General features: G+C 55.0%; 1 protein-coding gene across 12 annotated transcripts in view; it reads left to right on the forward strand.

The window, feature by feature from the left end:
- The first annotated feature begins 1,686 nt into the window (after positions 1 to 1,686).
- KMT2D (lysine methyltransferase 2D) overlaps positions 1,687 to 27,028 on the forward strand; it is a 39,515-nt gene continuing 14,173 nt past the window's right edge. For 5 of the 12 annotated variants that reach the window (XM_073213572.1, XM_073213577.1, XM_073213580.1 and 2 more), the window contains exons 1-39: positions 1,687 to 3,224; positions 7,387 to 7,472; positions 7,723 to 7,849; positions 8,034 to 8,257; positions 8,384 to 8,493; positions 8,668 to 8,830; positions 9,146 to 9,311; positions 9,411 to 9,525; positions 9,664 to 9,821; positions 10,026 to 10,165; positions 10,303 to 11,793; positions 11,888 to 12,996; positions 13,478 to 13,591; positions 13,948 to 14,058; positions 14,685 to 14,789; positions 15,527 to 15,708; positions 15,890 to 16,054; positions 16,147 to 16,256; positions 16,352 to 16,399; positions 17,044 to 17,265; positions 17,478 to 17,597; positions 17,684 to 17,797; positions 17,995 to 18,125; positions 18,219 to 18,366; positions 18,557 to 18,622; positions 18,802 to 18,912; positions 19,106 to 19,243; positions 19,348 to 19,432; positions 19,670 to 19,911; positions 20,010 to 20,083; positions 20,280 to 20,330; positions 20,446 to 22,257; positions 22,361 to 22,543; positions 22,616 to 22,749; positions 22,967 to 24,810; positions 26,152 to 26,275; positions 26,384 to 26,468; positions 26,576 to 26,642; positions 26,757 to 26,989. In XM_073213572.1, coding sequence (XP_073069673.1) covers positions 7,424 to 7,472; positions 7,723 to 7,849; positions 8,034 to 8,257; positions 8,384 to 8,493; positions 8,668 to 8,830; positions 9,146 to 9,311; positions 9,411 to 9,525; positions 9,664 to 9,821; positions 10,026 to 10,165; positions 10,303 to 11,793; positions 11,888 to 12,996; positions 13,478 to 13,591; positions 13,948 to 14,058; positions 14,685 to 14,789; positions 15,527 to 15,708; positions 15,890 to 16,054; positions 16,147 to 16,256; positions 16,352 to 16,399; positions 17,044 to 17,265; positions 17,478 to 17,597; positions 17,684 to 17,797; positions 17,995 to 18,125; positions 18,219 to 18,366; positions 18,557 to 18,622; positions 18,802 to 18,912; positions 19,106 to 19,243; positions 19,348 to 19,432; positions 19,670 to 19,911; positions 20,010 to 20,083; positions 20,280 to 20,330; positions 20,446 to 22,257; positions 22,361 to 22,543; positions 22,616 to 22,749; positions 22,967 to 24,810; positions 26,152 to 26,275; positions 26,384 to 26,468; positions 26,576 to 26,642; positions 26,757 to 26,989 — 10,671 coding nt within the window. In that variant the 5' untranslated portion in view covers positions 1,687 to 3,224; positions 7,387 to 7,423. The remainder of the gene's footprint in view (positions 3,225 to 7,386; positions 7,473 to 7,722; positions 7,850 to 8,033; positions 8,258 to 8,383; positions 8,494 to 8,667; positions 8,831 to 9,145; positions 9,312 to 9,410; positions 9,526 to 9,663; positions 9,822 to 10,025; positions 10,166 to 10,302; positions 11,794 to 11,887; positions 12,997 to 13,477; positions 13,592 to 13,947; positions 14,059 to 14,684; positions 14,790 to 15,526; positions 15,709 to 15,889; positions 16,055 to 16,146; positions 16,257 to 16,351; positions 16,400 to 17,043; positions 17,266 to 17,477; positions 17,598 to 17,683; positions 17,798 to 17,994; positions 18,126 to 18,218; positions 18,367 to 18,556; positions 18,623 to 18,801; positions 18,913 to 19,105; positions 19,244 to 19,347; positions 19,433 to 19,669; positions 19,912 to 20,009; positions 20,084 to 20,279; positions 20,331 to 20,445; positions 22,258 to 22,360; positions 22,544 to 22,615; positions 22,750 to 22,966; positions 24,811 to 26,151; positions 26,276 to 26,383; positions 26,469 to 26,575; positions 26,643 to 26,756; positions 26,990 to 27,028) is intronic. The other 7 variants (XM_073213574.1, XM_073213583.1, XM_073213578.1 and 4 more) reach the window with 6 other exon arrangements.

Genomic DNA, 27,028 nt, shown 5'->3' on the forward strand with positions numbered 1-27,028 from the left:
CAACTGCTTTTGCATCTCTGATCCAGAATCTGAAAGGAAATAAGCATTCTCCAAAGAGTGATCTCAGTGGCTTAGAGTCTCTTTAGGGTTGTCACCACCCTCCCTCCTTACATAAAAAATGGGTCCTTTTGCACATTTGATCTGGAATACTCATTATAGGTATTTACCTACCCTTTTGCTGTCATTTCCATGAGGTCCAGCATACAAGTGTCTGACATTTTCTAGGAGTGTATCAAACAACCTCAAGTTCTGATAACAATAAAGAATAGTTGTTAGTGGCTGGGTTGAAATAGTCACTTCCACTTTTTTTGGTGACCTTGGGCAGCCATTTAACCTCTTCACCTCTCTGGGCCTCATTTCTCATATATGAAGTATAGTTAAACCTTTACAGGGTCGAGATTGAGAAACTGAAGTAATAGGAAATGCTTAGCACAGTTCCTTATGCATAAGAAACCCTCAAAAAATGGTGGCTATTGTTATTGGAGGTATTTCTGGTGAAGGTCAGCCTCTCTGTAGTTGAAGCAGAGAGTAGGAAGGGTCCTTATATTTTCCAACTCTTGTCTCGGGTTAACTTTTTCCACTATAGCTAGGACAGGTGTGGGGATCACTGCTGGAATTTTTGCTGAAATAGACCTGAATGATCAGTGCAGGGTACATGATGTCAGTGTGTGGCTAGCACAGGACATGCATAATCCTGATCCCTCCCATGACACTGGCCAGTAGGTATTTAGGTTTCCTACACTGTCCAGTAAAAAAGCCACAAGTCACATATTATTATTTAAGCTACATTTCTATTAAAATTAATAAGTTCCTCAATTGCACTACTTACATTTCAAAGTGCTCTATAGGTACACGTGGCTAAGGCATATTAGATTGTGCAGACATAGCACATTTCCATCATTGCAGAAAGTTCTACTGGAGAGCACGGTAAAACCTTACCCACAAAATCAGCCCTGCACCTAATTTGTTTGCTTCTTTCTCCACATCTTCCTTACAAAGAACTATATATATATATATATATATATATAAAAATACTAGGAAAAACATGACCATTGGTTTGAATCATGGCTCAACTTCTCAATAGATACAGTTCGTTGTGCAATTGTACCTAGTTTAGCTTTAATCTCTTCATTTGTAACCCTGACATAACTCCATGTAATTCATAAGGAGGGTGAAGAAAAACTAAGAATATATAAAATATCTAGCACATAGTTAATTTGTCTCCTGTCCATCCTGTGGGTACAGCTAATGTAGAAAAGGCATTCCAATCCCTTCTCATCCACTTATGGGCGGTGGGCAGGGTGTGTGTGGGTGCCTTCAAGCACAGTGTTGTAGGATCCTGTCTAGAGTTAAGTACTACAGTGAAGCAGCAGCAAAGCTCCAGGGTACATTCCCTCTGTTTATTAAAAAAGGGGACATGGGCCCTGAAGATTCGGGAAGAAAGACTGGGGTGGGCGGTGGGGGGTGGGAGTAGCCGGATAGGAAGGGAAAACTACATTAATGTTTTGATGAGGGAAGTGCGTGTGTGTTTTGGGGGGACTGATAGTCCTCTTTCCTCATGAAGGGGTTTGGGAGCCAGATGGGACGACTAGGGGCTCGTTCCACTTTCCTTCGGGTCCCCGAACGAGGCAAGAACCCACCCTTTTCTGCGCCAGGCGCTGTGCCTCACTTTCTCCATTTACGGACTCCAGTTCCCAGGATGCAGAGCAGCGGCCAAGCTCCTGGCTCTTCTTCCATCCCCCTCTCGGGAAAGATTGCCCCAGGCCAAGGCAAGGGGGCAGTTGGAGGTTCAGGGACTGATAACTCCAAGGGAAAGGAATTAGAAAGTGGCCGCAGTCCTAGTTTAACGAGCCGGGCGGTAAAGGAGGTAGTTCCCTGGTCCGCGCGAAGAAGTGGGGGGGGGCGGGGGGGTGCTTCATTCCCACGTGTCTGCACAGCAGCCGGCCCGGCGCAGTCGGGGTTAACCCGTGGCGGAGGGGTCCCGCAGCGTGTGCGTAGAACTGCAGAGTCACAGCCTTCCCTCCGAAAGGGCGGTATCCCTCCGCCGCTCCGCTCCAACACAAAATAGGGCCGCGTCTTCTCCTTTCTCCCCTTCTCGAGTGGGGTTCCCCAGGCAAAAGCTCCCCCTCGGACCTCGCCCCGGAGGCTTCCTGAATCTCCACGACCGCTACCGAGATCTCGAGCCAGGAAATAGCCCTTTCGCAGGAACCACCCTACCGGCCGAACAGGAGGCGGAGGGGGGGAGGCGGAGCGGCGCCGCGCTGCACTACTTTCCTCTCCGGTTGCAAATGGCTGCCTCGTTCCCCACTTTCCGCTCAGTTTCCTGACCTCCGGCGCCGGGAGCCGGGGTTGGGCCATGCACCTTTAGGCTCTTCGCGATCACAGCCAGCCGGGGGTCGAGGGGGTGCCTCCGATCAGAGCCGGCCAGGCCGGGGGCGGGGCAGCTCCCGAGGCCAGAGGGGAAGGGAGGCGAGCTCAGGGCCTGGAGCGGCCGGAGGGGAGCGGGCAAAGGGCTCGCACCGCCCGCCCCTTCCTCTTCCTCGCCCACCTACCCTCCTCCCTTCCCCGGGGGGAGTAGAAGGTGGGGGGCTCGAAGCCGCCGAGGGCGAGCGCTTGGGGTCGAGGAGCCCGGCGCTAGGTGTGTGTCAGGTTCAGTTCCGCGGCCCCGCCGGCTCCGCGTCGCTGTAGCTCGCGCGGCCCCGGGGCGCCGGTCCGGGCGGGGAGAGGGGCTCGGCGCTCCTGCGAGGGTCTCACGTTCCATCCGGGCCCGGCGCGGGGCGGCGCGGCATTCCTTCCGGGCTGCTGGGGAGGCGCCTCGACGTTCCATCTGGAGAGCCTCGACGTTCCGCCCGAGCCCGGCGCGGGCGGCCGGGGCGCTGGCCCGGCCCTAGGATCGAGAGGCCGCCCGACGACGCGGATGCGGAGCCTGCTCGCCCAAGATCAAAGCCACCGGTGCTCTCTTTGTGTCCGCTCGGGATTCGCCGCCCAAGGGCTGTTCATGGAAACCTAAACTGCTGGAACCCGAGGCAGAGAACCCCTCGTTGGCTTCTTGCTCTTTTTTTGGGGGGAGGGTGGCCACTCCGACCTGGATTTACCGTTCTTGGCCCCCCTAGGCCCCCCCGTGTGGGGGGCGGCTGTGATCGCTCTGGCGGTTGGAGGTCGGGGAGCGGCCCGGGCTCTGGCCATGTTCTCGGATGAGGATTTCTGGATCGTCCTGTGAAGAGGTGAGTGAAGTCCGCCCGGCCAGGGCCCAGAAAGGGTTGGACTATGGGCATGGCCAGATGGACTTCTTGGCCGTAGCTGGCCTTTAGGTTGTTGAAAGGGGTGCCAGAGCTGAGGAGGGTTCCTTTGGCAGGGACTGTCAAGAGAACCTGAGCCAGTCGCCAGAGCAGAACTGAGGCCTGGTGTCTTGGGGTGTGCCTCTTTAAAGACTGGGGGTTCAGGGAACCACGGGAGTTTGGGAACCTGGCCAGATCGCCTCTCTGCCTGTTTATTTTTCTTTGGGGGGAGCTCTACTAAACTAGGACCCAGGCCCTGATGCCAGCACCAATCCCAGTCAGCTGCTGCTCCCTCAGGGTTCCTTGTGGGCCTTGGGAACAGAACAACTTGGGAGACGGGGTAGGGTGCCACTGCCAGGTCAGCTTTACTGCTGGGGTGGACTTAAGGTTGTTCGTGACCATCCGGGCACCGAGAGCAGTCTCTGGGAGACTCAGGGAACCCTAGATCCTTCACCAGGCCTTATTCTCTGTGCAAAGAGGGAGAGTGTGTGAAAACTGACTAGTGTGATGAAGGGGGTGGCTGGGGCCAGAAGGAGGCGGGGTTGGGGGCAGCTCTGGCCTTGCTGTTCAATTTTAAACTACCCCTGCCTGACCAAGTGACCCCAGCGAGGCCTAGTACTGTCTTAGTTTGCTTTGCCTCCCCTCTGGGGATGGACCTAATCTCTAAGGGATTATAGAGGAGGCCGTTGAGATTTGCTCCCTGCGAATATGGGCTGCGAAAAATGGCTTTTGTCTCCCGCTTTCTCTGGGCCTGGTGTGGAGAGCTGGTTGCCCATAAGTCCCTGGCCAGGCCTGCAGGCCCTTGCCAAACCTCTCCAACCCTTTTCTGTCAGGGAATGTTAACTGGGCCTCTGATCCTGTCCCAAACCTGCAGGAGAGGGTGGCTTGTACCTCTTTGGAGGAGAAATGATCTGATCAGGGCTCTTTCAGCTGAAGTCAGTGTTTCAGCCTTGGCAGGAGGTGCTAAGGAGAAGGGGTGTGTATGTGGGTGCACACGGGTGCAGCTTGAGCCTCATGCCTCTAGGCCCTGGACTGGGACAGCCCCTCTCACAGCTGTCATGCTGCCCAGCAGGGATTTGGCTGGTGTGTTTTGCTCCCTCACTCCACTCCCTCCAACATACATGGGCTAGATCTCTTTGCTTCTGGATAGGAGAAAATAGGGGCTTTGCCCTTGACAGGTTTCTGGTAGGAACCCCGAGGTGATAGGTTGCACAGGGATGGTAGAGTGAGGCTAGTTGTCATCCAGGGTTTCTGCTGGTGCTTCCTGTGGAGGACCCTTCCTGTTGTCTGTTCCTAAAGAACTTCCTTAGGAGGGACCTCTTCTTGTTAGCTGTGGCTGACTCCAGGGTAACCCAGGGATGCTCCAGAGGGTCTACAGGGGCACTGTTGCTGTTTGGATTCTTCTTAGAGGCCAGCCCAAAAACGGGGGTGGGGAGAGGTGTGGTTTGATTCTCAGGCTGGGAACCAGGAAGTCCTGAGTCCTACAGAAGAGCTGTTCACTCAAGGGCCTGCTTCAGCCTTTCACCTCTCCAAGCCTTCATTTCCCCTTTGGCTGGAAAAATGGAATTAAAGCTATTGGACTGGGATGGAGGCATGGCGGAGAGTGGGTTGAGAGGAATCCTTGCCTTCTACCTTGCTGTTTTGGGACTGTTAGGCCTAGGACCAAGGGGAGCTGGCACAGTTTTACTCCCTAGATGTGTACTTCTCTGGGATCTCTAGTTCCCCAGAAGAAGCCTGGCCAGGGTAAAAAACGTTGGTGTGTGTGTGTGTGTGTGTATATATAGTTATATATATTTGGGGGGGGTCTCTGGCTGTGAGTGATGGAATAGGGGAACCTGTGGTCTTTGTTTAGATCCATTCAGGGGTTTGACAGCTGGGACTCAGCATTGGGGTGAAGGTGATAGACTGGGGTAGGGAAATGGGGCTCAGGCTCTTCGGAGGTGCCTGAGTTCTTTAGGGTACAGCTTAGAGGACACTCTTGTTGTTGCTTCTTTCTCTCTTCCATCTTCCACAGCCCAGTGATGGAGGCTCCAGCTTTGGAGGGTGTTAGTACTCTGTCTCCCAAAGGCTGGGTGAAGGTGCTTTCTGTACCTTCTCAAGCAGTGCCAGCTTTACCATCTCGAGAGGGCTGTGCTCAGGGGAGGGCAGAGGAGTTTGTCCCTCTGGCCTTGTGTTAGGCAGTCCTCCTCCCACCCACTATATTATCACCATTACTTTTTATTTCATGCTGTTTGTGACTTTGGCCTCAACTTTGAGAGCAGAGCAGGTAGAGGATCTTTGGGGCGCATAGTGGTAAGGCACTATAAGGTATGCACGTTTAGGAAACATTGAAGTCTCCTGGCGTGGTCAGGCCTTAGATGAGGGTCTTGGCTTGTGCCCTGACCCCTAACCCATACTTCCTAGAGGTGGCGTCTAAGGGGCCCATTGAAGTTCCTGAGCGGCTTTTCTGTGGTCCAGCCAGATGACCCTGCTTTACTTTCATGTTGTGTGGTAGGTTTGGGAAAGAGATGATCTGGGAATGGAGGTAACAGGTATCAGGTGATACTCCACTTTCCCAGTCTAGTAGATTCAGTGTGAGGGTAAAAAAGTAGAAACAAAATTTTCCTTCCTGTGGCATGTCACATGAGGTGCATTTCCAATCTCTGGAAATGGAGAGTGAGTTCAGGAAAAGAGGACTGATTATGTGGTTCTTAGGTAATTGATTTACCAGTCCTGGGCACCTTTGAGGGCTCCCTTGTCTCATCTGCTCCAGTCATTCAACCCCAGTGGCTTACTGGGGTATTTGTTATTTGGTTTGGGAAGAGAGGCTTGTCCTTGGTAAAGTTGGTGTGGTCCCTCTGGTTAAGTAAGAGAAGTGGAAAAGGTGAGAAATAAATTTCTCAGACTTTTATTTAAAGTTCTGTTTGTGGGATACCCTCTCCCCCACCCTTTCTCTGCTTAAGTCCCAATCCTTCCCTTTTAAGAGCTGCTGGCTCCTATCCTTGTCTCTTTTCTAAAGGACCCCTTTGCTCTTCTTCACTTCTGTAATTCTTACTCTTCTCTCCTTCGTACTATGCTTAGTTCCCTCTGAGGTTTAGGAAAACTTGCTCAAAGGTGTGGTTCTTAACCTTCTCAGGTATAACTTTAGTGTGTTTCATTTGCGCCAGTATAGGTAGGCATATCGTAGAAGAGGGGACCGTTAGCCCCCACCCCCATAGTGTGTGGAAACCCTGCTTGACTGAAGAGGAAGGAAGCTGCTGTGTCCTGCCCGGTTTAGAACTTCAAGTGGCAGTATGCTTCCTGAGACTACAACTCCCAGCATGCTTAGCCTCAAGCCTGGCTACACATGCTCAGTAACTCTTAAGGCCCACTTCTGTTAACTACTAGGGACATCTGAGGAGGAAGGGCAGTTGACGTTGCCAAGGGCAATGACCTGAAGCATTCCCATTGGGTGAGATCCTGAGCTCAGTCATGGCAGGGCCAGGGGGTGGGCCTGAGATGGATTTGGAGGAGCAGTGGGTGGAAATGGGGTAGTGTCTTCTGTAGTGATTGGGATGTCCTGGTTGAATGCTGTGGAGGTCGGGGAGATCCACCCATAGCTTTAGTTCCAGAAGGGTGTTCTACATCCTGCAAGACCCCAGCTTCTGTCTCTGGGAGAGGGATTTTGGCTGGACTCAGACCTCTTGGGTTATGACTGTTCCTGGGGTGGCACTGACAGACCTCTAATGTGGTAGCTGACCTAAGACTTGAAGGAAAAGGCCCACCAGAAGCCAAGAACTCAGACATGAAGCAGAGGGCATTACTAGATGTAGATTGGATGCGCTTCTAGTTGGATGCTGTTGCCCTGGGGACTCTTAAACAGGAGGTGGGAAGTGGGGAATGGGAGTGAATCCTCTTAGAAACCAGAATGGGAGAAGAGGGTATGCTTACCTGGGGAAGAAGTAGGCAGTGGGATGAGGGTTAGGGAGAAGGACTTAATCTTTGTCTTTAGTACAGGAGTTTGTAGGTATGGCTTTGCTCTGACTTCTGTAGGGTCTAGATACTAATACTGCCTTCCTTTTAGGTTTATAGGGAAAGTGTTTAGTGAGGAGATTAACTAGACATATAGATATTTCTTTGACTCTGTCAGGTCTCCCCGAGAGGGCCCTGCCCAGTCGGAGAGAGGGATGGACAGCCAGAAGCCGCCTGGTGAGGATAAAGATTCAGAACCGGCAGGTGAGTAGGGCAAATTCTGAATTTGCTGGTGGTTTTCTTCTTTTCCCAGGCAACCTTAGATTTCTGTTCCTGGCACAAGGACAGGAGCTAAATCTGTGTAATAGACAGGTAATTGAAGGACTTTGTTCTTTGGGACAAAAGTTGAAATGCCATCACCATGATCACCAAAGGTCTTGGATAATCTCGTGGATCTGATGAGTGGACTGGTGTTAGAGGATGATGGCTGATGTGTGCTTCTCTGTTCACTTAGCTGATGGACCTACAGCCTCTGAGGAGTCAGGCACCACTGAACCAGACCTTCCCAACCCACATGTGGGGGAGGTTTCAGTGCCCAGTTCTGGGGCTCCCAGGCTTCAGGAGCCTCCCCAGGACTGCAGGTAACTAGTTTGGGGAAATGAGGGTATAAGAGCATGTGAGGATTTGATTTTTGAGAGTCGGGGCTCTCAAGGAGGAAGATTTAGGAAAATGAGTGTTTGGGAAGCATAGGAAAGCTAAATCATGGGGTCGTCAGGATGCTGTGGGCAGGAGCTCATCATAATGCTAATGCTTGTGTGTCCACAGTGGGGGTCCAGTGCGGCGTTGTGCTCTCTGCAATTGCGGGGAGCCCAGTCTACATGGGCAGCGGGAGCTACAGCGCTTTGAGTTGCCATTTGACTGGCCCCGGTGTCCAGTGGTGTCCCCTGGGAGGAACCCAGGGCCCAGTGAGGCAGCACGGCCCAATGAGGACCTGTCACAGATTGGTTTCCCTGAGGGCCTGACACCTGCCCACCTAGGAGAACCTGGAGGTAAAGTGAGGGGAAGTGGGTAATTGATTCAGGTAGGAAAGGGGGAAAGGGGCTGGATAGTCCTGAGCCAGAGATCTTCTTTTTGTTAACGCTTTCCTTTCCATTTACCTCTTTGCACCTACAAAGGGTCCTGCTGGGCTCACCATTGGTGTGCTGCATGGTCGGCAGGTGTATGGGGGCAACAGGGCCCAGAACTATGTGGTGTGGACAAGGCCATCTTCTCAGGGATCTCACAGGTGGGGCCCAGGGATTGTATAGGCAAAGGGCAGGTTGGGCAGGGCTGGTGGGCTTTTGAGAGTCTGGGTGGAATGAGAAGGACAGTGGGCAAGGACACTGAAGCAGAGCTAGTGCCTGGCCTGTTGCTCTGGAGAGAGCCAGCTGGCACTGTGGCTTTGTCTTCACCCTGGCAGCGCTGCTCCCACTGCACCAGGCTCGGTGCCTCCATCCCTTGCCGCTCGCCCGGATGTCCACGGCTTTACCACTTCCCCTGTGCCACCGCCAGTGGTTCCTTCCTATCCATGAGAACACTGCAGCTGCTATGCCCAGAGCACAGCAAGGGGGCCGCACATCTGGGTGAGAAGTCCTGTCCTTTGGACCTAGGGAAAATGAGGGGCCACTTGTGCCTGGCCCCTTGTTTGCCCAGACTAGTTTTTGTACCAGTCTGCCACTAAAATAGGTGTGAGCTTCAGGAGTGCGGGGGCTTTGGCTGCCTGGTGTACCATGGTGTCTGCATTGCCTAGAATAGTGCCTGGCTTGTATTAGGCAGACAGTCAGTAGCTACTTGTTATTTGTTCATTCTGTGTCCATGGAATGCGTGTTACGTAGAGAGCACTGCTGAGTCCTTCAAGGAGTCCATAGCTGATGGTGGTCTGTCCCCTCCCACTGCAGAGGAAGCTCGTTGTGCAGTATGTGAGGGGCCAGGGGAATTGTGTGACCTGTTCTTCTGCACCAGCTGTGGGCATCACTATCACGGGGCCTGTCTGGATACTGCTCTGACTGCCCGCAAGCGTGCTGGCTGGCAGTGCCCTGAGTGCAAAGTGTGCCAAGCCTGCAGGTAAGGGGAGGGCAGGAGGAAGTCTTGGGTGAGGCCCAGGTTAGGGTTGAAAATAAGGGCAAGGAGGGAATCCTGTTACATGCTCTGTTGCCCCTGCAGGAAACCCGGGAATGACTCTAAGATGTTGGTCTGTGAGACATGTGACAAAGGATACCATACCTTCTGCCTAAAACCACCTATGGAGGAACTGCCTGCTCACTCTTGGAAGTGCAAGGTAAGTGCCTCTGATTCTGCCTAACTCTCCCCAATTCTGCCTCTTGCAACATCCTGAGTTTCTTTGTTCTGATGACTCCTGTGCCCTCCAGTGTCTGCTGTCTAATCAATGCCTGTTTTGCCTGCCCCATTCCCCTAGGCATGTCGAGTGTGCCGGGCCTGTGGGGCAGGCTCAGCAGAGCTGAATCCCAACTCTGAGTGGTTTGAGAACTTCTCACTCTGTTACCGTTGTCACAAAGTCCAGGGAGAACAGCCTGTCAGTTCTGTTGATGAGCAGCTTCCCTCTGCCTGTAGCAGGTAATTGGTGTGAACTAGAAGAGATTGGGGTTGGGGATCAAAGTACTGAGATTGGCAGGGGCCATGTTACAGCGAATTGACTTTGATAGGAGAGCCCCAAAATGGGTAGTACAAGCCATAGCATTCATACCTTGCCCCAGGGTGCTCTCTAGGCTTTGAGAGCTGATGAGAGCCATGGTGCCTGCTCTCCTGTACCCTCTGCAGATTCTCACCCGCAGAGCCCGGTGATAACTCCAGTGATGAGCCTGATGCTCTGTACAGCCAAGGGCAGCCAAAGGGTGGGCACATGACCTCTATGCAACCCAAGGAACTGGGGCCCCTGCAATGTGAAGCCAAACCACTAGGTGAGTAGGACTTGAGGGTGTCTGAAAGTAATCCCCTTCTGTTCTGTGGCAAAGGACAGTTTCTGCTTTGCCCCAGACCCCGCTCTTTGGTGGAGTGGAGCTGACTCAGGTAGTAACAGAGTATGTTATGTCTGCAGGGAGAGCAGGGGCCCAACTTGAGCCCCAGTTGGAGGCCCCCCTAAGTGAGGAGATGCCACTGCTGCCCCCACCTGAGGAGTCGCCCCTGTCCCCACCACCTGAGGAGTCACCCACATCCCCGCCGCCTGAGGCATCACGCCTGTCCACACCACCGGAGGAGTCACCCCTCTCCCCACCGCCTGAGGAGTCTCCTCTGTCTCCCCCTCCAGAATCATCACCTTTTTCTCCACTGGAGGAGTCACCCCCATCTCCCCCCCGACTTGAGACACCCCTGTCCCCACCGTCTGAAGCATCACCCCTGTCCCCCCCATTTGAGGAGTCTCCTCTGTCCCCTCCACCCGAGGAATTGCCTACTTCCCCACCGCCAGAGGCATCTCGCCTGTCCCCACCACCTGAGGAGTCACCCCTGTCTCCTCCACCTGAAGAGTCGCCCAGGTCCCCACCGCCTGAGGCATCTTGTCTATTTCCACCATTTGAAGAATCACCCCTGTCCCCTCCACCTGAAGAGTCTCCTCTCTCCCCACCACCCGAGGCATCGCGCCTGTCCCCACTGCCTGAGGACTCACCCATGTCCCCACCACCTGAAGACTCACCTATGTCCCCACCGCCCGAAGTGTCACGCCTGTCCCCACCACCTGAGGAATCTCCCCTGTCCCCACCACCTGAGGAATCTCCCACATCCCCTCCACCTGAGGCTTCACGCCTGTCCCCACCACCTGAGGACTCACCTGCTTCCCCGCCACTTGAAGACTTACATGCTTCCCCACCACCAGAGGACTTGCTTATGTCCCTGCCTCTTGAGGAGTCGCCTCTGTCCCTTGCACCTGAGGAGCCGCGTCTGTCCCCTGCACCTGAGGAGCCACATCGTTCCCCCCGGCCTGAGGAGCCATACCTGTCTTCTGCGCCAGAAGAGCCGCATCTGTCCCCTCGATCTGCAGAGCCTCATCTTCCTTGCCAGCCTAAGGAGCCGTACCTGCCTCCTGCACTCGAGGAGCCACGTCTGTCTGCCCAGCCTGAGGAGCCATGTTTGTCCCCCCAGCCTGAGGAGCTACACCTGTCCCCCAGGCCTGAGGAGCCACGTCCGTCCCCACAGCCACAGGAGCTGTGTCTGCCCCACCAGCCTGAGGAGCCACACTTGTCCCCTGGGCCTGCGGAGCTGCTTCTGTCCCCCCGGCCTGAGGAGCCATTCCTGTCCCCCAAGCCTGAGAACCTACAGCTGTCCCCTGGGCCTGAAGAGCCCTGCCTGTCCCCCCAGCGTGAGGAACCACACCTGTCCCCTCGACCTGAGGAGCCCCCTGAGGAGCCAGGCCTGTGCCCTGCACCTGAGGAATTACCCTCGTTCCTCCCGCCTGGGGAGCCATGCTCATCCCCTTTGCTTGGAGAGCAGGTCCTGTCTGAGCCTGGGGAACCACCTTTGTCCCCTTTGCCTGAGGAGCTGCCGCTGTCCCCAGCTGGGGAGCCATCATTGTCGCCTCAGCTGATGCCACCAGGTATGGGTATATTAGTACCTCCTTACTCTGGGACAGTCTTAGCTCTTTAAGGCATATCTAATCTAAAAGCCTCCCTTTTTCTCTTTTCCTCCAGATCCTCTTCCTCCTCCGCTCTCACCCATTATCACAGCTGTGGCCCCGCCAGCCCTGTCTCCTTTGGGGGAGTTAGAGTACCGCTTTGGTGCCAAAGAGGATAGTGACCCTGAGTCACCATTGGCGGCCCCTATCCTAGAGACACCCATTAGCCCTCCCCCAGAAGCTAACTGCACTGACCCTGAGCCTGTACCCCCTATGATCCTCCCCCCATCTCCAGGCTCCCCAGTGGGACCAGCCTCTCCCATTCTGATGGAGCCCCTTCCTCCTCAGCGTTCTCCGCTCCTCCAGCATTCCCTGCCTCCCCAAAACTCCCCTCCATCCCAGTGCTCCCCTCCTGCTCTACCACTGTCCATTCGCTGTCTACTGAGTTCCGTGGAGAAGGCAGTGGAGGTCTCAGATGAGGCTGAACCACATGAAATGGACACTGAGAAAGTCCTTGAACCTGAGTGCCCAGACTTGGAACCCAGCCCTACTAGTCCTCTTCCCTCCCCGATGGGGAACCTTTCCTGCCCCGCCCCCAGCCCTGCCCCAGCCCTGGATGATTTTTCTGGCTTGGGGGAAGACACAGCCCCTCTGGATGGGACTGACACTCCTTGTTCACAGCCAGAACCTGGACAGACCCCTGGCAGTTTGACTAGTGAACTTAAGGGTTCCCCTGCGCTCCTGGACCCCGAGGAGCTGGCCCCTGTGACCCCTATGGAGGTCTATGGCCCAGAATGCAAGCAGACAGGGCAGGGATCACCCTGTGAAGAGCAAGAGGAGCTGCGTGCACCAGTGGCCCCCACCCCACCCACTCTCATCAAATCCGACATCGTTAATGAGATCTCCAATCTGAGCCAGGGTGATGCCAGTGCCAGTTTTCCTGGCTCAGAGCCCCTGCTAGGCTCTCCTGACCCCGAAGGGGGTGGCTCCTTGTCCATGGAGCTGGGGGTATCTACAGATGTTAGTCCAGCCCGAGATGAGGGCTCCTTGCGGCTCTGTACCGACTCGCTGCCAGAGACTGATGATTCGCTATTGTGTGAAGCTGGGACAGCTGTCAGTGGAGGCAAAGCTGAGGGGGACAAGGGGAGGCGGCGCAGCTCCCCAGCTCGTTCCCGCATCAAACAGGTGAGGGACTATCCAGCCACTGGATCTGATCAACATCATGCCACCTTCAGAGTTATAGTCCTGTGTCACCAGTATTTTCCCACCTAGCTTACTGAATCCTAGATTGTCAGAGATCCTTTAGTCTATCCTCTTTAGGAAGAAGAATACTGATATATAGAGGGGAATGTGGCTTGCCCAGGTTCATACTTAGCCACTAATAGAATCAGCAGTAGGAACTCAGGTCTTTGAAGTCAGTATTTTTTCTCATCATACTGTGTTGGCCACTCTTTTTTTCTTGGGAGAGGCGGCATGATTTGGGCCAGATCCACCTACCCGTAGCTCTCTTGAGAGCTTGGCTTTTTCCCCTGTGCTGACTGGAACTCTGGGCTTTATTATTACCTGTCATGCTCTGTCCATTCATCTCTTCTCTTCCCTTCCAGCCTGTGGACCCAAGACAGTAGCCCTCGACCTGCTCCTGTAATCATCCCTTTCCTTCCCTCAGGGTCGCAGCAGTAGTTTCCCAGGAAGGCGCCGTCCACGTGGAGGAGCACATGGAGGACGTGGGAGAGGACGGGCCCGGCTAAAATCAACTACTTCTTCCATTGAGACTCTGGTAGTAAGAAGAGGCCTCCCATTCCCCAAACTTGCTTCAGCTGGCCCCTTGAAGATTAACAAACACCCTTTAAATCCTGCCAGTCCCCTTTATGCTCACCTGCCTGCCTGCTAGCCTAAGCCCTGTCTGGCTGTATTTGTGCTCCTTCTGTCCACTTGGCCCCCAGGCTTCTCTGAAATCTCTGCTGTCCAGGCTGAGGCCCAGTTGGGGAGCTGGGGTGTTCTTCTGCCTCTTAGTCCTGGCTTCTGGCCTTCGTCTTAGCCAGGGATTCATACCTCCCTCCCCCAGCATCAAAGTGCAAAGCCGCTTTGTTGGGGCAGATTTTGTTGCCTCACTTTGAACAACTCTCTGCCTATAAGGTTGCTGATATCGATAGCTCTCCCAGCAAGGAAGAAGACGACGACGATGATGACACCATGCAAAATACTGTGGTTCTCTTCTCCAACACAGACAAGTTTGTCCTAATGCAGGTACCATACCTGACTGGTTAGTGCCATCCTCAGCAGTGGGACCTGGGAGACTGAACTTCTGCTCTGTGTGTTTTGGTGGGAGGGTAAATGCAGAAAATCAAGGACCAGCTTCTGGAGATACCCAGCTAATGAGAAAACAGGCAGTGAGTCAGAATCATGTTGTTCATTTGTCCGTCTGTCTGTCAGATGTCTCTTGAATGTCTCCTCTGAGTCTGGGACTGAGCTAGGAGCTAGGGATGTAAATGCAAAAGGCAGAAATGGTCTCTGCTCTGTTGACAGTTAGGGTCTATGGTGCCTATGTGTGTTCTCACCTGAATAATCTTGAAGCGGATAGAATTTTGTTATGTATATTACTCTCCCATCCTGACTAGTCTTTACCCATCTTATCTTTCTTTTACTCTTCTTTCCTTTACCCATTTCTGGCTGTATCATTCACATTTCCTGGTCAGATAAACATGCTAGGAAGGAACAGGGTCCATGATGGCTCACGCTGTCCTAGTGCTGGGGGACAGGCTTTTGGTTTCCAGACTCCATCCTCTCAGATGAGTGTTGTAGTCAGTTGCCAGGACTGAGGGGGATGAGGAGACTAGGTTGGACATACAGGTTTTTCTTTTTTGTATCCCCAGGACATGTGTGTGGTATGTGGCAGCTTTGGCCGGGGGGCAGAGGGCCACCTCCTTGCCTGCTCCCAGTGTTCTCAGTGCTATCACCCTTACTGTGTCAATAGCAAGGTGAGTTCAGGACCCAAAAGGCTGTAATGGGGAACGGGATCTGTTCTTTCTTATCCTAGGCTCCTTGCACGGCTATACTACTTAAGGTGGCCCTTGGTCATGAAGTCATTCATCAGTCACCAGTGATTTTCAAACTCATCTTGGGTGAAAGTACTTTGGAAATCATGGTGGTCTATAAGTTTCTTTGTGGTAGAGCATGACTTACCTTTATAATTCAATCCATCATATAAACTATGTGAACTTTGTTAGTAGGAAATGATATGGTCTGGAAATAAAATGTAACTTCAAAATAATAAACACATATGTGCAAAGAGAAAGCAGTGTTTCAACCTACACAATCAGTTGTTTTAGGATTTTCATTAATGTTAATTTAGGACTTGTCCACTGTAATATTCACTAACTTGCAGCAGTAGCAGGTTTTAAATGTTCAAGCAAAATTGGGGGAAATACAACCTAATTCTCTCTACAGTCTTCTTGGGGACTTGGTTAGTAAAAGACCGTAATGAGGCAGTGGCCAGGTGAGGCTAGTCTGTGATTAGCAGAGATCCCTGGAAGCCTAAGTTGAGAGCTGCTGTTTTGGGGATGAGAGTGCTGTTCATAGCCTTTCTGTGTTCAAATGGAGGTCTGGCCTGTGCACTGGGGTCCTCCAGCCCCACCCATATAAATCCCACCCTCCCCTAAGAGGTCTTCCCTCCCCTCTGTATCACACCCTGAGGAATTGCCATCTTCTGCACCAGATCACCAAGGTGATGCTGCTAAAGGGCTGGCGTTGTGTGGAGTGCATCGTGTGTGAGGTGTGCGGCCAGGCCTCAGACCCCTCACGCCTTCTGCTCTGTGATGACTGTGACATTAGCTACCACACCTACTGTCTGGACCCCCCACTGCTCACCGTGCCCAAGGGCGGCTGGAAGTGCAAGTGGTAAGGGGACCTGGGGTCTTCATAGGGGCCTGGTCCTGAGATGATTGCATAGACAAGATGTTGACTACGTGACACAGGCTGGGTTTAGAAGGACAGCCTGGTCACTTGGTTTTCAGTGAGGGCACCACTGGGTGCCTTGGGTAGGTTAGGTGCTGAGGGCCTGTCTTTCTGCCCCCACCAGGTGTGTGTCTTGTATGCAGTGTGGAGCCGCCTCCCCTGGCTTCCACTGTGAATGGCAGAATAGTTACACACACTGTGGGCCCTGTGCCAGCCTGGTGACCTGCCCTATCTGTTATGCCCCGTATGTGGAAGAGGACCTACTAATCCAGTGCCGCCACTGTGAACGGTGAGGGTCCCCCCCTTCCCCTTCTATAGACCCTTTCTTCCCTGTTCTCAGCCTTGCATTGTCTCGGTTTATCTCTCCTGGTCTTCTCCCAGGTGGATGCATGCTGGCTGTGAGAGCCTCTTTACAGAGGATGACGTGGAGCAAGCAGCTGATGAGGGCTTTGACTGTGTCTCCTGCCAGCCTTACGTGGTAAAGCCTGCTGGTGAGTACCCAGAGCTATGGGGAGGGGAGAAGGAGGAGGGCAGAGGGGCTATGGGGCAGGACCTCAAGCGGCCTTGTTTGCCCTTTCCTCTGCAGCGCCTGTTGCACCTCCAGAGTTGGTTCCTATGAAGGTGAAAGAGCCAGGTGAGTCACTGGAATTCTGACTGCTAAGACCAGAGGACACCTTAGATACCATCTGGTCTAGCTCCACCCCCAGTTTCATCTTATTTTCAGAGGAGGAAACGAAGACCCAGGGAGGATGAGTGGCCTGCCAAGGTCATCCAGTAGGTTATTGGTAAAGTTATGACTAGAATCCATTTCCCAGAGTACCTTCTATCATACAACATGGCCTTTGCACTGCCAGACTCTCACCTCCAGTGAGCACAGTACACAACTTTGTCTCCTCAGTGAAGGGGACTGGGGCCATCTCCTCTACCATCAAGATGTGGGCACTGCTCTGGCACCTGGGGCAGGCCCTGCATGCTGGCACTCAGCAAGAAGGGGCTTTCTTAGCCCCAGACAGCTGGAGGATGATACATTTAATGAACCAAAGGTTAATTGTGAGCAAACTCAGGCTCCCTCCTAGCAGTCTTTCTGAATCCCCTGGGTCACTGATAGAGAACTTGGGCCTCAGGCCTCTTCTCTCCCAGCCCTCAGACTCCAGGCTGGACTTTGGTCTTTTTGTCTCCCACTTCTTTTGTCCCAGCTAGGGACTTAGGCTGAAATCTGGAGTCCTGGTTTCCTTAGGACCTCTGTCCAGGCCTTACATGTTCTTCCCCTGTGTGCAGAGCCCCAGTACTTTCGCTTCGAGGGCGTGTGGCTGACAGAAACTGGCATGGCTGTGCTGCGTAATCTGACCATGTCGCCCCTGCACAAGCGGCGCCAACGGCGAGGACGGCTTGGCCTCCCAGGCGAGGCAGGGCTAGAGGGTTCTGAGCCCTCAGATGCCCTTGGCCCTGATGACAAGAAGGATGGAGACCTGGACACTGATGAGCTGCTCAAGGGTGAAGGTCAGGTTGGGGAATCTCAGTGCCAAAGTAATGGGAGCATGCCTGTGGAAGGTATGCTGGACGAGGCGGCATTGCCACTCCCAGTCACCCTCAAGCCGCAGTTGGTCTTTCTGAATGGCTCTGTGGCAAAGCGCGCTGTTCCTGAGTGGTGGCATGACGGGGTTAAAAGGGCCTGTGTCTCTGATGCGCCTCCATCTCATCCCTGTCCGCAGGCGGTGTGGAGCACATGGAATGTGAGGTCAAGCTGGAGGGCCCCCCTAGCCCTGATGTGGAGCCTGGCAAAGAGGAGACGGAGGAAAGCAAAAAGCGCAAACGCAAACCCTATCGGCCTGGTGAGGCCCTGGGGTGGGGCAGTGTGGTGAGGGCCAGCCCGCCAAGTCTCTGGCAGCCTCTCAGCCTCCCCTCTGCCTCCTCATAGGCATCGGTGGTTTCATGGTGCGACAGCGGAAATCCCACACACGTGTGAAAAAGGGGCCTGCTGCACAGGCGGAGGTGTTGAGTGGGGATGGGCAGCCCGACGAGGGTGAGACGGGTGAGGGCTCCAGTGGGGCCTGGGAGCAGGTGGGGGTCCCAGCACCCTCAGACAGCTTCAGGGAGGCCCGGGGGTGGGGCCTCACTCTTGGGGCCAAGAGGGTGGTGGGGAGAGAGGGCAGAAAGCATCTGCGGGCTGAGCTGGAGCAGCACGTCCAGTGTCCTCAGGGAGGCTGACACCCCCACTTCCGTCCCCAGTGATGTCTGCCGACTTACCTGCAGAGGCCTCCATGGACCAGAACTTAGCTGATGGGGATGAGAAGAAGAAGCAGCAGCGACGAGGGCGTAAGAAGAGCAAACTTGAAGACATGTTCCCTGCTTACCTGCAGGTGGGTCTCAGGCTCCCAGATGGGAGTTGGGTGGTGAGGGGGCGCCTGCCTTTCAGGGCGCAAAGAAGTTTCTTTCTCCGACTTCTCCCACAGGAAGCCTTCTTTGGGAAGGAGCTGTTGGACCTGAGCCGGAAGGCCCTTTTTGCAGTTGGGATGGGCCGGCCAACCTTTGGACTAGGAACCCCAAAAGCCAAGGGAGATGGAGCCTCAGATAAGAAGGAGCTCCCCACCTCACAAAAAGGTTAGCCATGTGGTGGGAGATGGCCTGAAGGGATCTAGCTTGCCTCTGTGCTTAGGAGCTGGCAAGTGAATTTGGTGGGGAACGGGCTGGTGTTGAGGGTGGGCCAAGGGCCTTCGCCTGTGGAGCTGGGGACCCGGTCTGGACATCAGGGGTAGGACATCTCTGATGGGAGGGGGACTGTTGTTTGTAGGAGATGACGGTCCAGATGTTGCAGATGAAGAATCCCGGGGCCCCGAGGGCAAGGCTGACACTCCAGGTGAGGGTTGTTGGGAGGACTGTGTCCTACCTTGGTTTTGCCCTTGTCAATCTGTTCTGCCCCTGAGCACCATCAGGGCTGGAGGCTGGAAACTTCCATGCCCTCTGGGTTAGGGTGGCCTATGTGGTAGCTCACCTCCATGCTGGCCGTGGCTGATGGGTTTCTCCTGGCAATTGCAGGACCTGAGGATGGGGGCATAAAGGCATCCCCAGTGCCCAGTGACCCTGAGAAGCCAGGAACCCCGGGTGAAGGGATGCTTAGCTCTGACTTAGACAGGATTCCCACGGAAGGTGAGACCATGACCCACACTCTTCATGTATGAGTTCTCAGTGGGAGAAGAAGGTCCAACCTGTGGGACTGTCATCTAGAATTTCTTTGGTGGGGAGTCCTGGGCACCTTCCTGGGCCTTGACCATGTGTAGACCTGTGGTGTTCCCTCAGTTCCTCAGTCTTCCCAGCAGCATCCTTCATCCATCCTTCACAGAACTGCCTAAGATGGAGTCCAAGGACCTGCAGCAGCTCTTCAAGGATGTTCTGGGCTCCGAACGAGAGCAGCATCTGGGTTGCGGAACCCCTGGCCTAGACGGCAGCCGTACACCATTGCAGAGGCCCTTTCCTCAAGGTGCTGCAGATGGAGTGGTTTAAAGACTGGGTGGGGAGATATGGCCAGGCTTGCCCCCGTGATGGGATTCTTGCTTCCTCTCTCTAATCCTCTGCCTCTTGTAGGTGGACTTCCTTTGGGCACTCTTCCTTCTAGCAGCCCAATGGACTCTTACCCAGGCCTCTGCCAGTCCCCCTTCCTGGATTCTAGGTTGGTATCTATGCTTAACCTCCTTGGGCAGTCCCTATTATCTCTTCCCTCCAGTGGGGGCCATGCCAAGGGAAGGAACCTTGGACTCCTGGGTGCTGCTATAGCAGCATTTTCCTCTGCTCCCTTTATAATGGCTCTCCTGTGTAGTGCAGGGCAGTGGCCTGGGGACTCTGGGCATTTAACTGGAGTGAGGCTTGGCATCCCTGCCCTCTGTGACTCTCTGCCCCTGCGCCCCAGGGAGCGCGGGGGCTTCTTTAGCCCAGAACCCGGTGAGCCAGACAGCCCCTGGACGGGCTCTGGGGGCACCACGCCCTCCACCCCCACCACGCCCACCACAGAGGGTGAAGGCGATGGGCTCTCCTATAACCAACGGAGTCTTCAGCGCTGGGAGAAGGATGAGGAATTGGGCCAGCTCTCCACCATCTCACCTGTCCTCTATGCCAACATTAACTTTCCCAATCTCAAGCAAGATTATCCAGGTACCCATGGGATGAGGGCAAGGGGGACAGTCTGGTAACGTGGTGGGTACAGGAGTCACCTGCCACGTCTCCTCTGACAAAATCCCTCTGCCCTCCAGACTGGTCTAGCCGTTGCAAACAAATCATGAAGCTCTGGAGAAAAGTTCCAGCCACTGACAAAGCCCCCTATTTGGTGAGACAGAATGGAGCCTGGATCAGCATGGGAACCAAGTAGGGTGGGGTGTCTTTGGGAAAGTCACTGATTTTTCCATTCCCCATTCCCAAAGCATCTGGGCCAGAAGGGATCAGCTTCTGCACAGGGAGTTTGAGGGATGGGAGCCGGGCAAGATATTGACCCTAGGCCTAAGGTTTTGTTCTCTATCCCTCAGCAAAAGGCCAAAGATAACCGGGCAGCTCACCGCATCAACAAGGTGCAAAAGGTGAGTTGGGGCCATGCCATCTAAGTCCTATATTAGGGGGCCTCTCTGAGTGGGGTGGGGACACAGGGCTGGCCCACAGCAGCCTGACTGCCCTGTGCCTGGTCTCCTCCCGTAGCAGGCTGAGAGCCAAATCAACAAGCAGACAAAGGTGGGCGACATGGCCCGTAAGACTGACCGACCGGCTCTACATCTCCGCATTCCCCCCCAGCCAGGGGCTCTGGGCAGTCCGCCCCCTGCTGCCGCCCCCACCATTTTCATTGGCAGCCCCACTACCCCCGCCGGCTTGTCTACCTCTGCGGATGGGTTCCTGAAGCCGCCGGCAGGCACGGTGCCCGGCCCCGACTCACCCGGTGAGCTCTTCCTCAAGCTCCCACCCCAGGTGCCCGCCCAAGTGCCTTCGCAGGACCCCTTTGGACTGGCCCCCGCCTACGCTCTGGAGCCCCGCTTCCCCACGGCACCACCCGCCTATCCTCCTTATCCTAGTCCAACTGGGGCCCCTACACAGCCCCCGACGCTGGGCACCTCATCTCGTCCTGGGACTGGCCAGCCAGGGGAATTCCACGCTACCCCGCCTGGCACCCCTCGACACCAGCCTGCCACACCTGATCCCTTCCTCAAACCCCGCTGCCCCTCTCTGGACAACTTGGCTGTGCCTGAGAGCCCAGGGGTAGGGGGAGGCAAGGCTTCGGAGCCCCTGCTGTCACCCCCACCTTTTGGGGAGTCTCGGAAGGCCCTAGAAGTGAAGAAGGAAGAGCTTGGGGCATCTTCTCCTAGCTATGGGCCCCCAAACCTGGGCTTTGTTGACTCACCCTCCTCAGGCCCTCACCTGGGTGGCCTGGAGTTAAAGGCACCTGATGTCTTCAAAGCCCCTCTAACCCCTCGGGCGTCTCAGGTAGAGCCTCAGAGCCCTGGTTTGGGCCTAAGACCCCAGGAGCCACCCCCTGCCCAGGCTTTGGCCCCTTCTCCTCCCAGCCACTCGGACATTTTTCGCTCTGGTCCCTATCCTGACCCCTATGCCCAGCCCCCATTGACTCCTCGGCCCCAACTCCCACCCTCTGAGAGCTGCTGTGCCCTCCCCTCCCGCTCATTGCCCTCCGACCCTTTCTCCCGAGTACCTGCCAGTCCTCAGTCCCAGTCCAGCTCCCAGTCCCCCTTGACACCCCGTCCTCTGTCTGCTGAGGCTTTCTGTCCATCTCCTGTTACTCCTCGCTTCCAGTCCCCTGACCCTTACTCCCGCCCACCCTCACGCCCCCAGTCCCGTGACCCTTTTGCCCCACTGCATAAGCCACCCCGACCCCAGCCCCCTGAAGTTGCCTTCAAGGCTGGGCCTCTAGCCCACACTCCACTGGGGGCTGGGGGCTTCCCAGCAGCCCTGCCCTCAGGACCAGCAGGTGAGCTCCATGCCAAGGTCCCAAGTGGGCAGCCCCCCAATTTTGCCCGGTCCCCTGGGACAGGTGCATTTGTGGGTACCCCCTCTCCCATGCGTTTCACTTTCCCTCAGGCAGTAGGGGAGCCTTCCCTAAAGCCCCCTGTCCCTCAGCCTGGTCTCCCTCCACCCCATGGGATCAACAGCCATTTTGGGCCGGGCCCTACCTTGGGCAAGCCTCAAAGCACAAACTACGCAGTAGCCACAGGGAACTTCCACCCATCGGGCAGCCCCCTGGGATCCAGCAGTGGGTCCACAGGAGAGGGCTACGGGCTGTCCCCACTACGCCCTCCATCAGTCCTACAACCACCTGCACCCGATGGATCCCTCCCCTACCTGTCCCATGGAGCCTCACAGCGGGCAGGCATCACCTCTCCAGTTGATAAGCGAGAAGACCCAGGGGCTGGAATGGGCAGTTCTTTGGCGGCACCCGAACTTCCAGGTACCCAGGACCCAGGCATGTCCAGTCTCAGCCAGACAGAGCTGGAAAAGCAACGGCAGGTGGGTTGGCATCCTGGAGCTGAGCCCCTACGTCTCTGCTGTCCCTGTGCCTGCCCTGTGGTTGGAGTATAATGGACTTACCCCTTTTCTGTTGTCTGTGCAGCGCCAACGATTACGGGAGCTGCTGATTCGGCAGCAGATCCAGCGCAACACCCTGCGGCAGGAGAAGGAAACGGCTGCAGCAGCTGCTGGGGTGGTGGGGCCCCCAGGCACCTGGGGTGCTGAGCCTAGCAGCCCTGCCTTTGAGCAGCTGAGCCGAGGCCAGACCCCCTTCGCTGGCACCCAGGTTGGTAGAGCGGCAAGGGTGGGTGGGTCCAGGGTACTGAAGGTGGCCCTACCTCCTCTCTCTCCCTTCTAGGACAAGAGCAGCCTTGTGGGGCTGCCCCCAAGCAAGCTGGGTGGCCCCATCTTGGGGCCCGGGGCTTTCCCTAGCGATGACCGGCTCTCTCGGCCACCTCCACCAGCCACCCCTTCTATGGATGTGAGCAGCCGGTAAGCCTGGGGGTTCCCTTGGGGTGAATGGGAGAACAGCTTACCACCATGGTGCAGTGTGTCCACTGTCCCGTCTTTCTCATCCTTGTCCAGGCTCACTCGTTCATTCCCATTCCTTCCCCCCCACCGTATTAACTCAGTCCTCCCCTGCTGCCTTTGCCTGTGTTCCAGCTCTTCATACTGATTGCATCTTACTGACTGCTGTGTATTCTTGCAGGCAACTGGTGGGAGGCTCCCAGGCCTTCTACCAGCGCACGCCCTACGCAGGGCCACTGCCCTCACAGCAGCAGCAGCAGCAGCAGCAGCTGTGGCAGCAGCAGCAGGCAACAGCGGCCTCCATGCGCCTCGCCATGTCCGCTCGCTTCCCCTCAGCTGGGCCTGAGCTGAACCGTCAAGCCCTAGGCCCCCCCTTGGCGGGAGTTCCCACCCGCCTGCCTGGCCCTGGTGAGCCAGTGCCTGGTCCAGCTGGTCCTGCCCAGTTCATTGAGTTGCGGCACAATGTACAAAAAGGTCTAGGACCCGGGGGGACTCCTTTTCCCGGCCAAGGCCCCCCTCAGAGACCCCGTTTTTACCCCGTGAGTGAGGATTCCCACCGACCGGCCCCTGAAGGGCTCCGAGGCCTGGCAATATCAGGCCTTCCCCCCCAGAAACCCTCAGCCCCACCAGCCCCTGAACTAAACAGCCTCCATCCAGCACCCCATACCAAGGGCCCCACCCTGCCCACTGGCTTGGAGCTGGTCAGCCGGCCCCCCTCAAGCACTGAGCTTGGCCGACCCCCTCCTCTGGCCCTGGAAGCTGGAAAGTTACCCTGTGAGGATCCTGAGCTGGATGATGACTTTGATGCCCATAAGGCCCTAGAGGATGACGAGGAGCTTGCTCACCTGGGCCTGGGTGTGGATGTGGCCAAGGGAGATGATGAATTGGGCACCCTGGAAAATCTGGAGACCAATGACCCCCACCTGGATGACCTGCTCAATGGGGATGAGTTTGACCTACTGGCCTATACTGATCCTGAGCTGGATACTGGGGACAAGAAGGACATCTTCAATGAGCACCTGAGGCTGGTGGAGTCGGCCAATGAAAAGGCTGAGCGGGAAGCCCTGCTTCGCGGGGTAGAGCCAGGACCTTTGGTCCCTGAAGAGCGTCCTCTGCCTGCTGCTGAAGCCTCTGAACCCCGTCTGGCACCGGTGCTCTCTGATGTGAAGCCCAAAGTGGAGGAGGGTGGGCGCCACCCTTCCCCTTGCCAGTTCACCATGACCACCCCCAAAGCAGAGCCAGCACCTGCCACCACTTCCCTAGGCCTGGGGCTGAAGCCAGGACAGAATGTGATGGGCAGCCGGGACACCCGGCTGGGCACAGGACCCTTTTCCAGCAGTGGGCACACAACTGAGAAGGGCTCTTTTGGGGCTTCTGGAGGACCACCAGCTCACCTGCTGACCCCCAGCCCACTGAGTGGCCCAGGAGGGTCCTCCCTGCTGGAAAAGTTTGAGCTAGAGAGTGGGGCCCTTACCTTGCCTGGTGGACATGCAGCAGCTGGGGATGAGCTGGACAAAATGGAGAGCTCACTGGTAGCCAGTGAATTGCCTTTGCTCATCGAGGACCTGTTGGAGCATGAGAAGAAGGAGCTGCAGAAGAAGCAGCAGCTTTCAGCACAGCTGCAGCCTGCCCAGCAGCAGCATTCCCTGCTGTCTGCACCAGGCCCTGCCCAGGCTATGTCTTTGCCACATGAGGGCTCTTCTCCTAGTATGTCTGGGCCCCAACAGCAGCTCGCCCTGGGACTTGGAGGTTCCCGACAGTCAGGCTTGGCCCAACCACTGATGCCCACCCAGCCACCAGCTCATGCCCTTCAGCAGCGCCTGGCCCCATCCATGGCCATGGTATCCAACCAAGGGCATATGCTAAGTGGGCAGCATGGGGGGCAGGCAGGCTTGGTGCCCCAGCAGAGCCAACAGTCAGTGTTGGCACAGAAGCCCATGGGTACTATGTCACCTTCCATGTGCATGAAACCCCAGCAGCTGGCGATGCAGCAGCAGCTGGCTAACAGCTTCTTCCCGGATACAGGTAACTTCAAGCTGGGAGCACTGGCTTAGTTACTCAGGTGATCATGGTAACCACCGAATGGGTGCTTAAGCTGCAGACCTAAGCTGATCCCTAGTTAAGAGAGGTGGAGTGAAAAGAGCCTTGGCTAAATATCTTACTAGTGGTGTAGGCAGAAGCACTATAGCTTTTAAGATGGAAGGAACAGTGGCTGGCATCTAGCAGGCATTCAGATGCTTGAAGAGTTGAATGGAATGAATGTATAAAGCCTGATTAGCAAAAGCTTTGTAGCTGTGCTGATACTTATCTTTAAGACTTGGAGAGAGGTGGTAGAAGAAAAAGTAATCTGGTAGGTGAAAAGACTTGAGTGAAGCTTGTGGCAAGAATGTCAGTGGGGCATATTTAGAGACAGTAAAGTGGTGAGGCTGGAGTAGACTCTGGAGGAAAGTGGGGAGGCAGAACCATAATTTTGGAGAAGAAGCAGGGGCCAGATGAGGGACCATCTCAAATTACAACTAGCATTTATTGAGTGACTACCATTTGCCAAGCAATGTGCTTTATATTTGTTTAATCATCACAACCAACTCATTAAATTGGTTATTATTATCTTCAGTTATAGAAAAGGAAACAGGCATGTAAGTTAAGTTGCCCAAGATCACACAACGAATAGAGCTAGAGTCTCTCTTAACTGCCTCAGAAACAGTAGGAAAGGGAGTTTGGTTAGTCCTTTAAAAAGGGAGCCAGTTTTCTGAGCAGTGGAGATATAATATTGAGGATCTTAGGAGAATTTTAATTTGCTGGTGGTTGCTTATTTCTCCTGTTGTACCTAGCATCCTGGGTAGGCAGGGAAGTGGGCTGTGAGTGATGCTTGTGCCTGAAGCAGCTTTGGCATCTAGGGCTTTGGCATACTGCCTGTATCTTAGGTTCTTGGGCTACACTAGTTGCCCTAAGAACATTACTTTTGAAGAATGCTTTCTAGTTCATAAAGTGTACTCATATTCTTTTCTCATTAGGTCTTCCGAGTAGCTTCAAGAGGTAGGCAGAAGAGAAATCATGATCTCTATCAAACAGAGAAGTAAACTGAGGCTCAGAGAAGTGAAATGATGTTGATATATTGGCTCAACAAATATTTACCAAGTACTTATTCCTAATACAGTGCCAGAAAAAAAAAAACCAGGGCCACATGCCCTGTGAATAATAGAGCTGAGTCACCCACACTGCCTGGCTCCTAGTCTAGTTGTCTTTCCACCATGCCATGCCATTGTTCTGCTTGGCATGGTTGAGGTCAAGGTGTTGGAGGGAATGGCAGGCATGGAGTGGACCTTTGACCCCAATGTCCAGCTCAGTTAGCTTTTCCCTCTCCAGACCTGGACAAGTTTGCTGCAGAAGATATAATTGATCCCATTGCAAAGGCTAAGATGGTGGCTTTGAAAGGCATCAAGAAGGTAATGGCTCAGGGCAGCATTGGAGTGGCACCTGGTATGAACAGGTAAGATTAGGGGGTTGGTCCCTTTCTATCCCTCTCCCTACTTGTCCCACCTCTGCTTTTCAACTTTCCCCATCACCAATGCATCCTCTGTGCTTTGGTGGACTGCAGGCAGCAAGTGTCCCTGCTAGCCCAGAGACTCTCAGGGGGGCCCAGCAGTGATCTGCAGAATCATGTGGCAGCTGGGAGTGGACAGGTAAGTGATCAGGTGGGAGCAGGAACTTGTGCCCTATGCCTTTGGGCCATCCTTATTAGGGCCTGGTGTGGCACAGTGACCGTTCAGTGGTCTCTCTCTCATCGCAGGAGCGGAGTGCTGGTGACCCTTCCCAGCCTCGTCCCAATCCACCTGCTTTTGCCCAGGGAGTGATCAGTGAGTATGGGGATGGGAAGGTGTGTGCAGGGAAGTAAGTGGCTTGGGGCATGTGGAAGAAGAGGGATTAGGATCACCATTTTGTGGGTCTTGACACCCCTCTTACTTTCCCAGATGAGGCTGACCAGCGGCAGTATGAGGAGTGGCTGTTCCATACCCAACAGCTCCTGCAGATGCAGCTGAAGGTGCTCGAGGAGCAGATTGGTGTGCACCGCAAGTCCCGAAAGGCTCTGTGTGCCAAGCAGCGCACTGCCAAAAAGGCCGGCCGTGAGTTCCCAGAAGCTGATGCTGAGAAGCTCAAGCTGGTTACGGAGCAGCAGAGCAAGATCCAGAAACAGCTAGATCAGGTGAGGAAAGCAGCCTTCAGCCGTGCAGCCAAGAGCCTG

This window comes from Manis javanica, chromosome 10 (assembly GCF_040802235.1).
Source record: "Manis javanica isolate MJ-LG chromosome 10, MJ_LKY, whole genome shotgun sequence".
Lineage (NCBI taxonomy): Eukaryota > Metazoa > Chordata > Mammalia > Pholidota > Manidae > Manis > Manis javanica.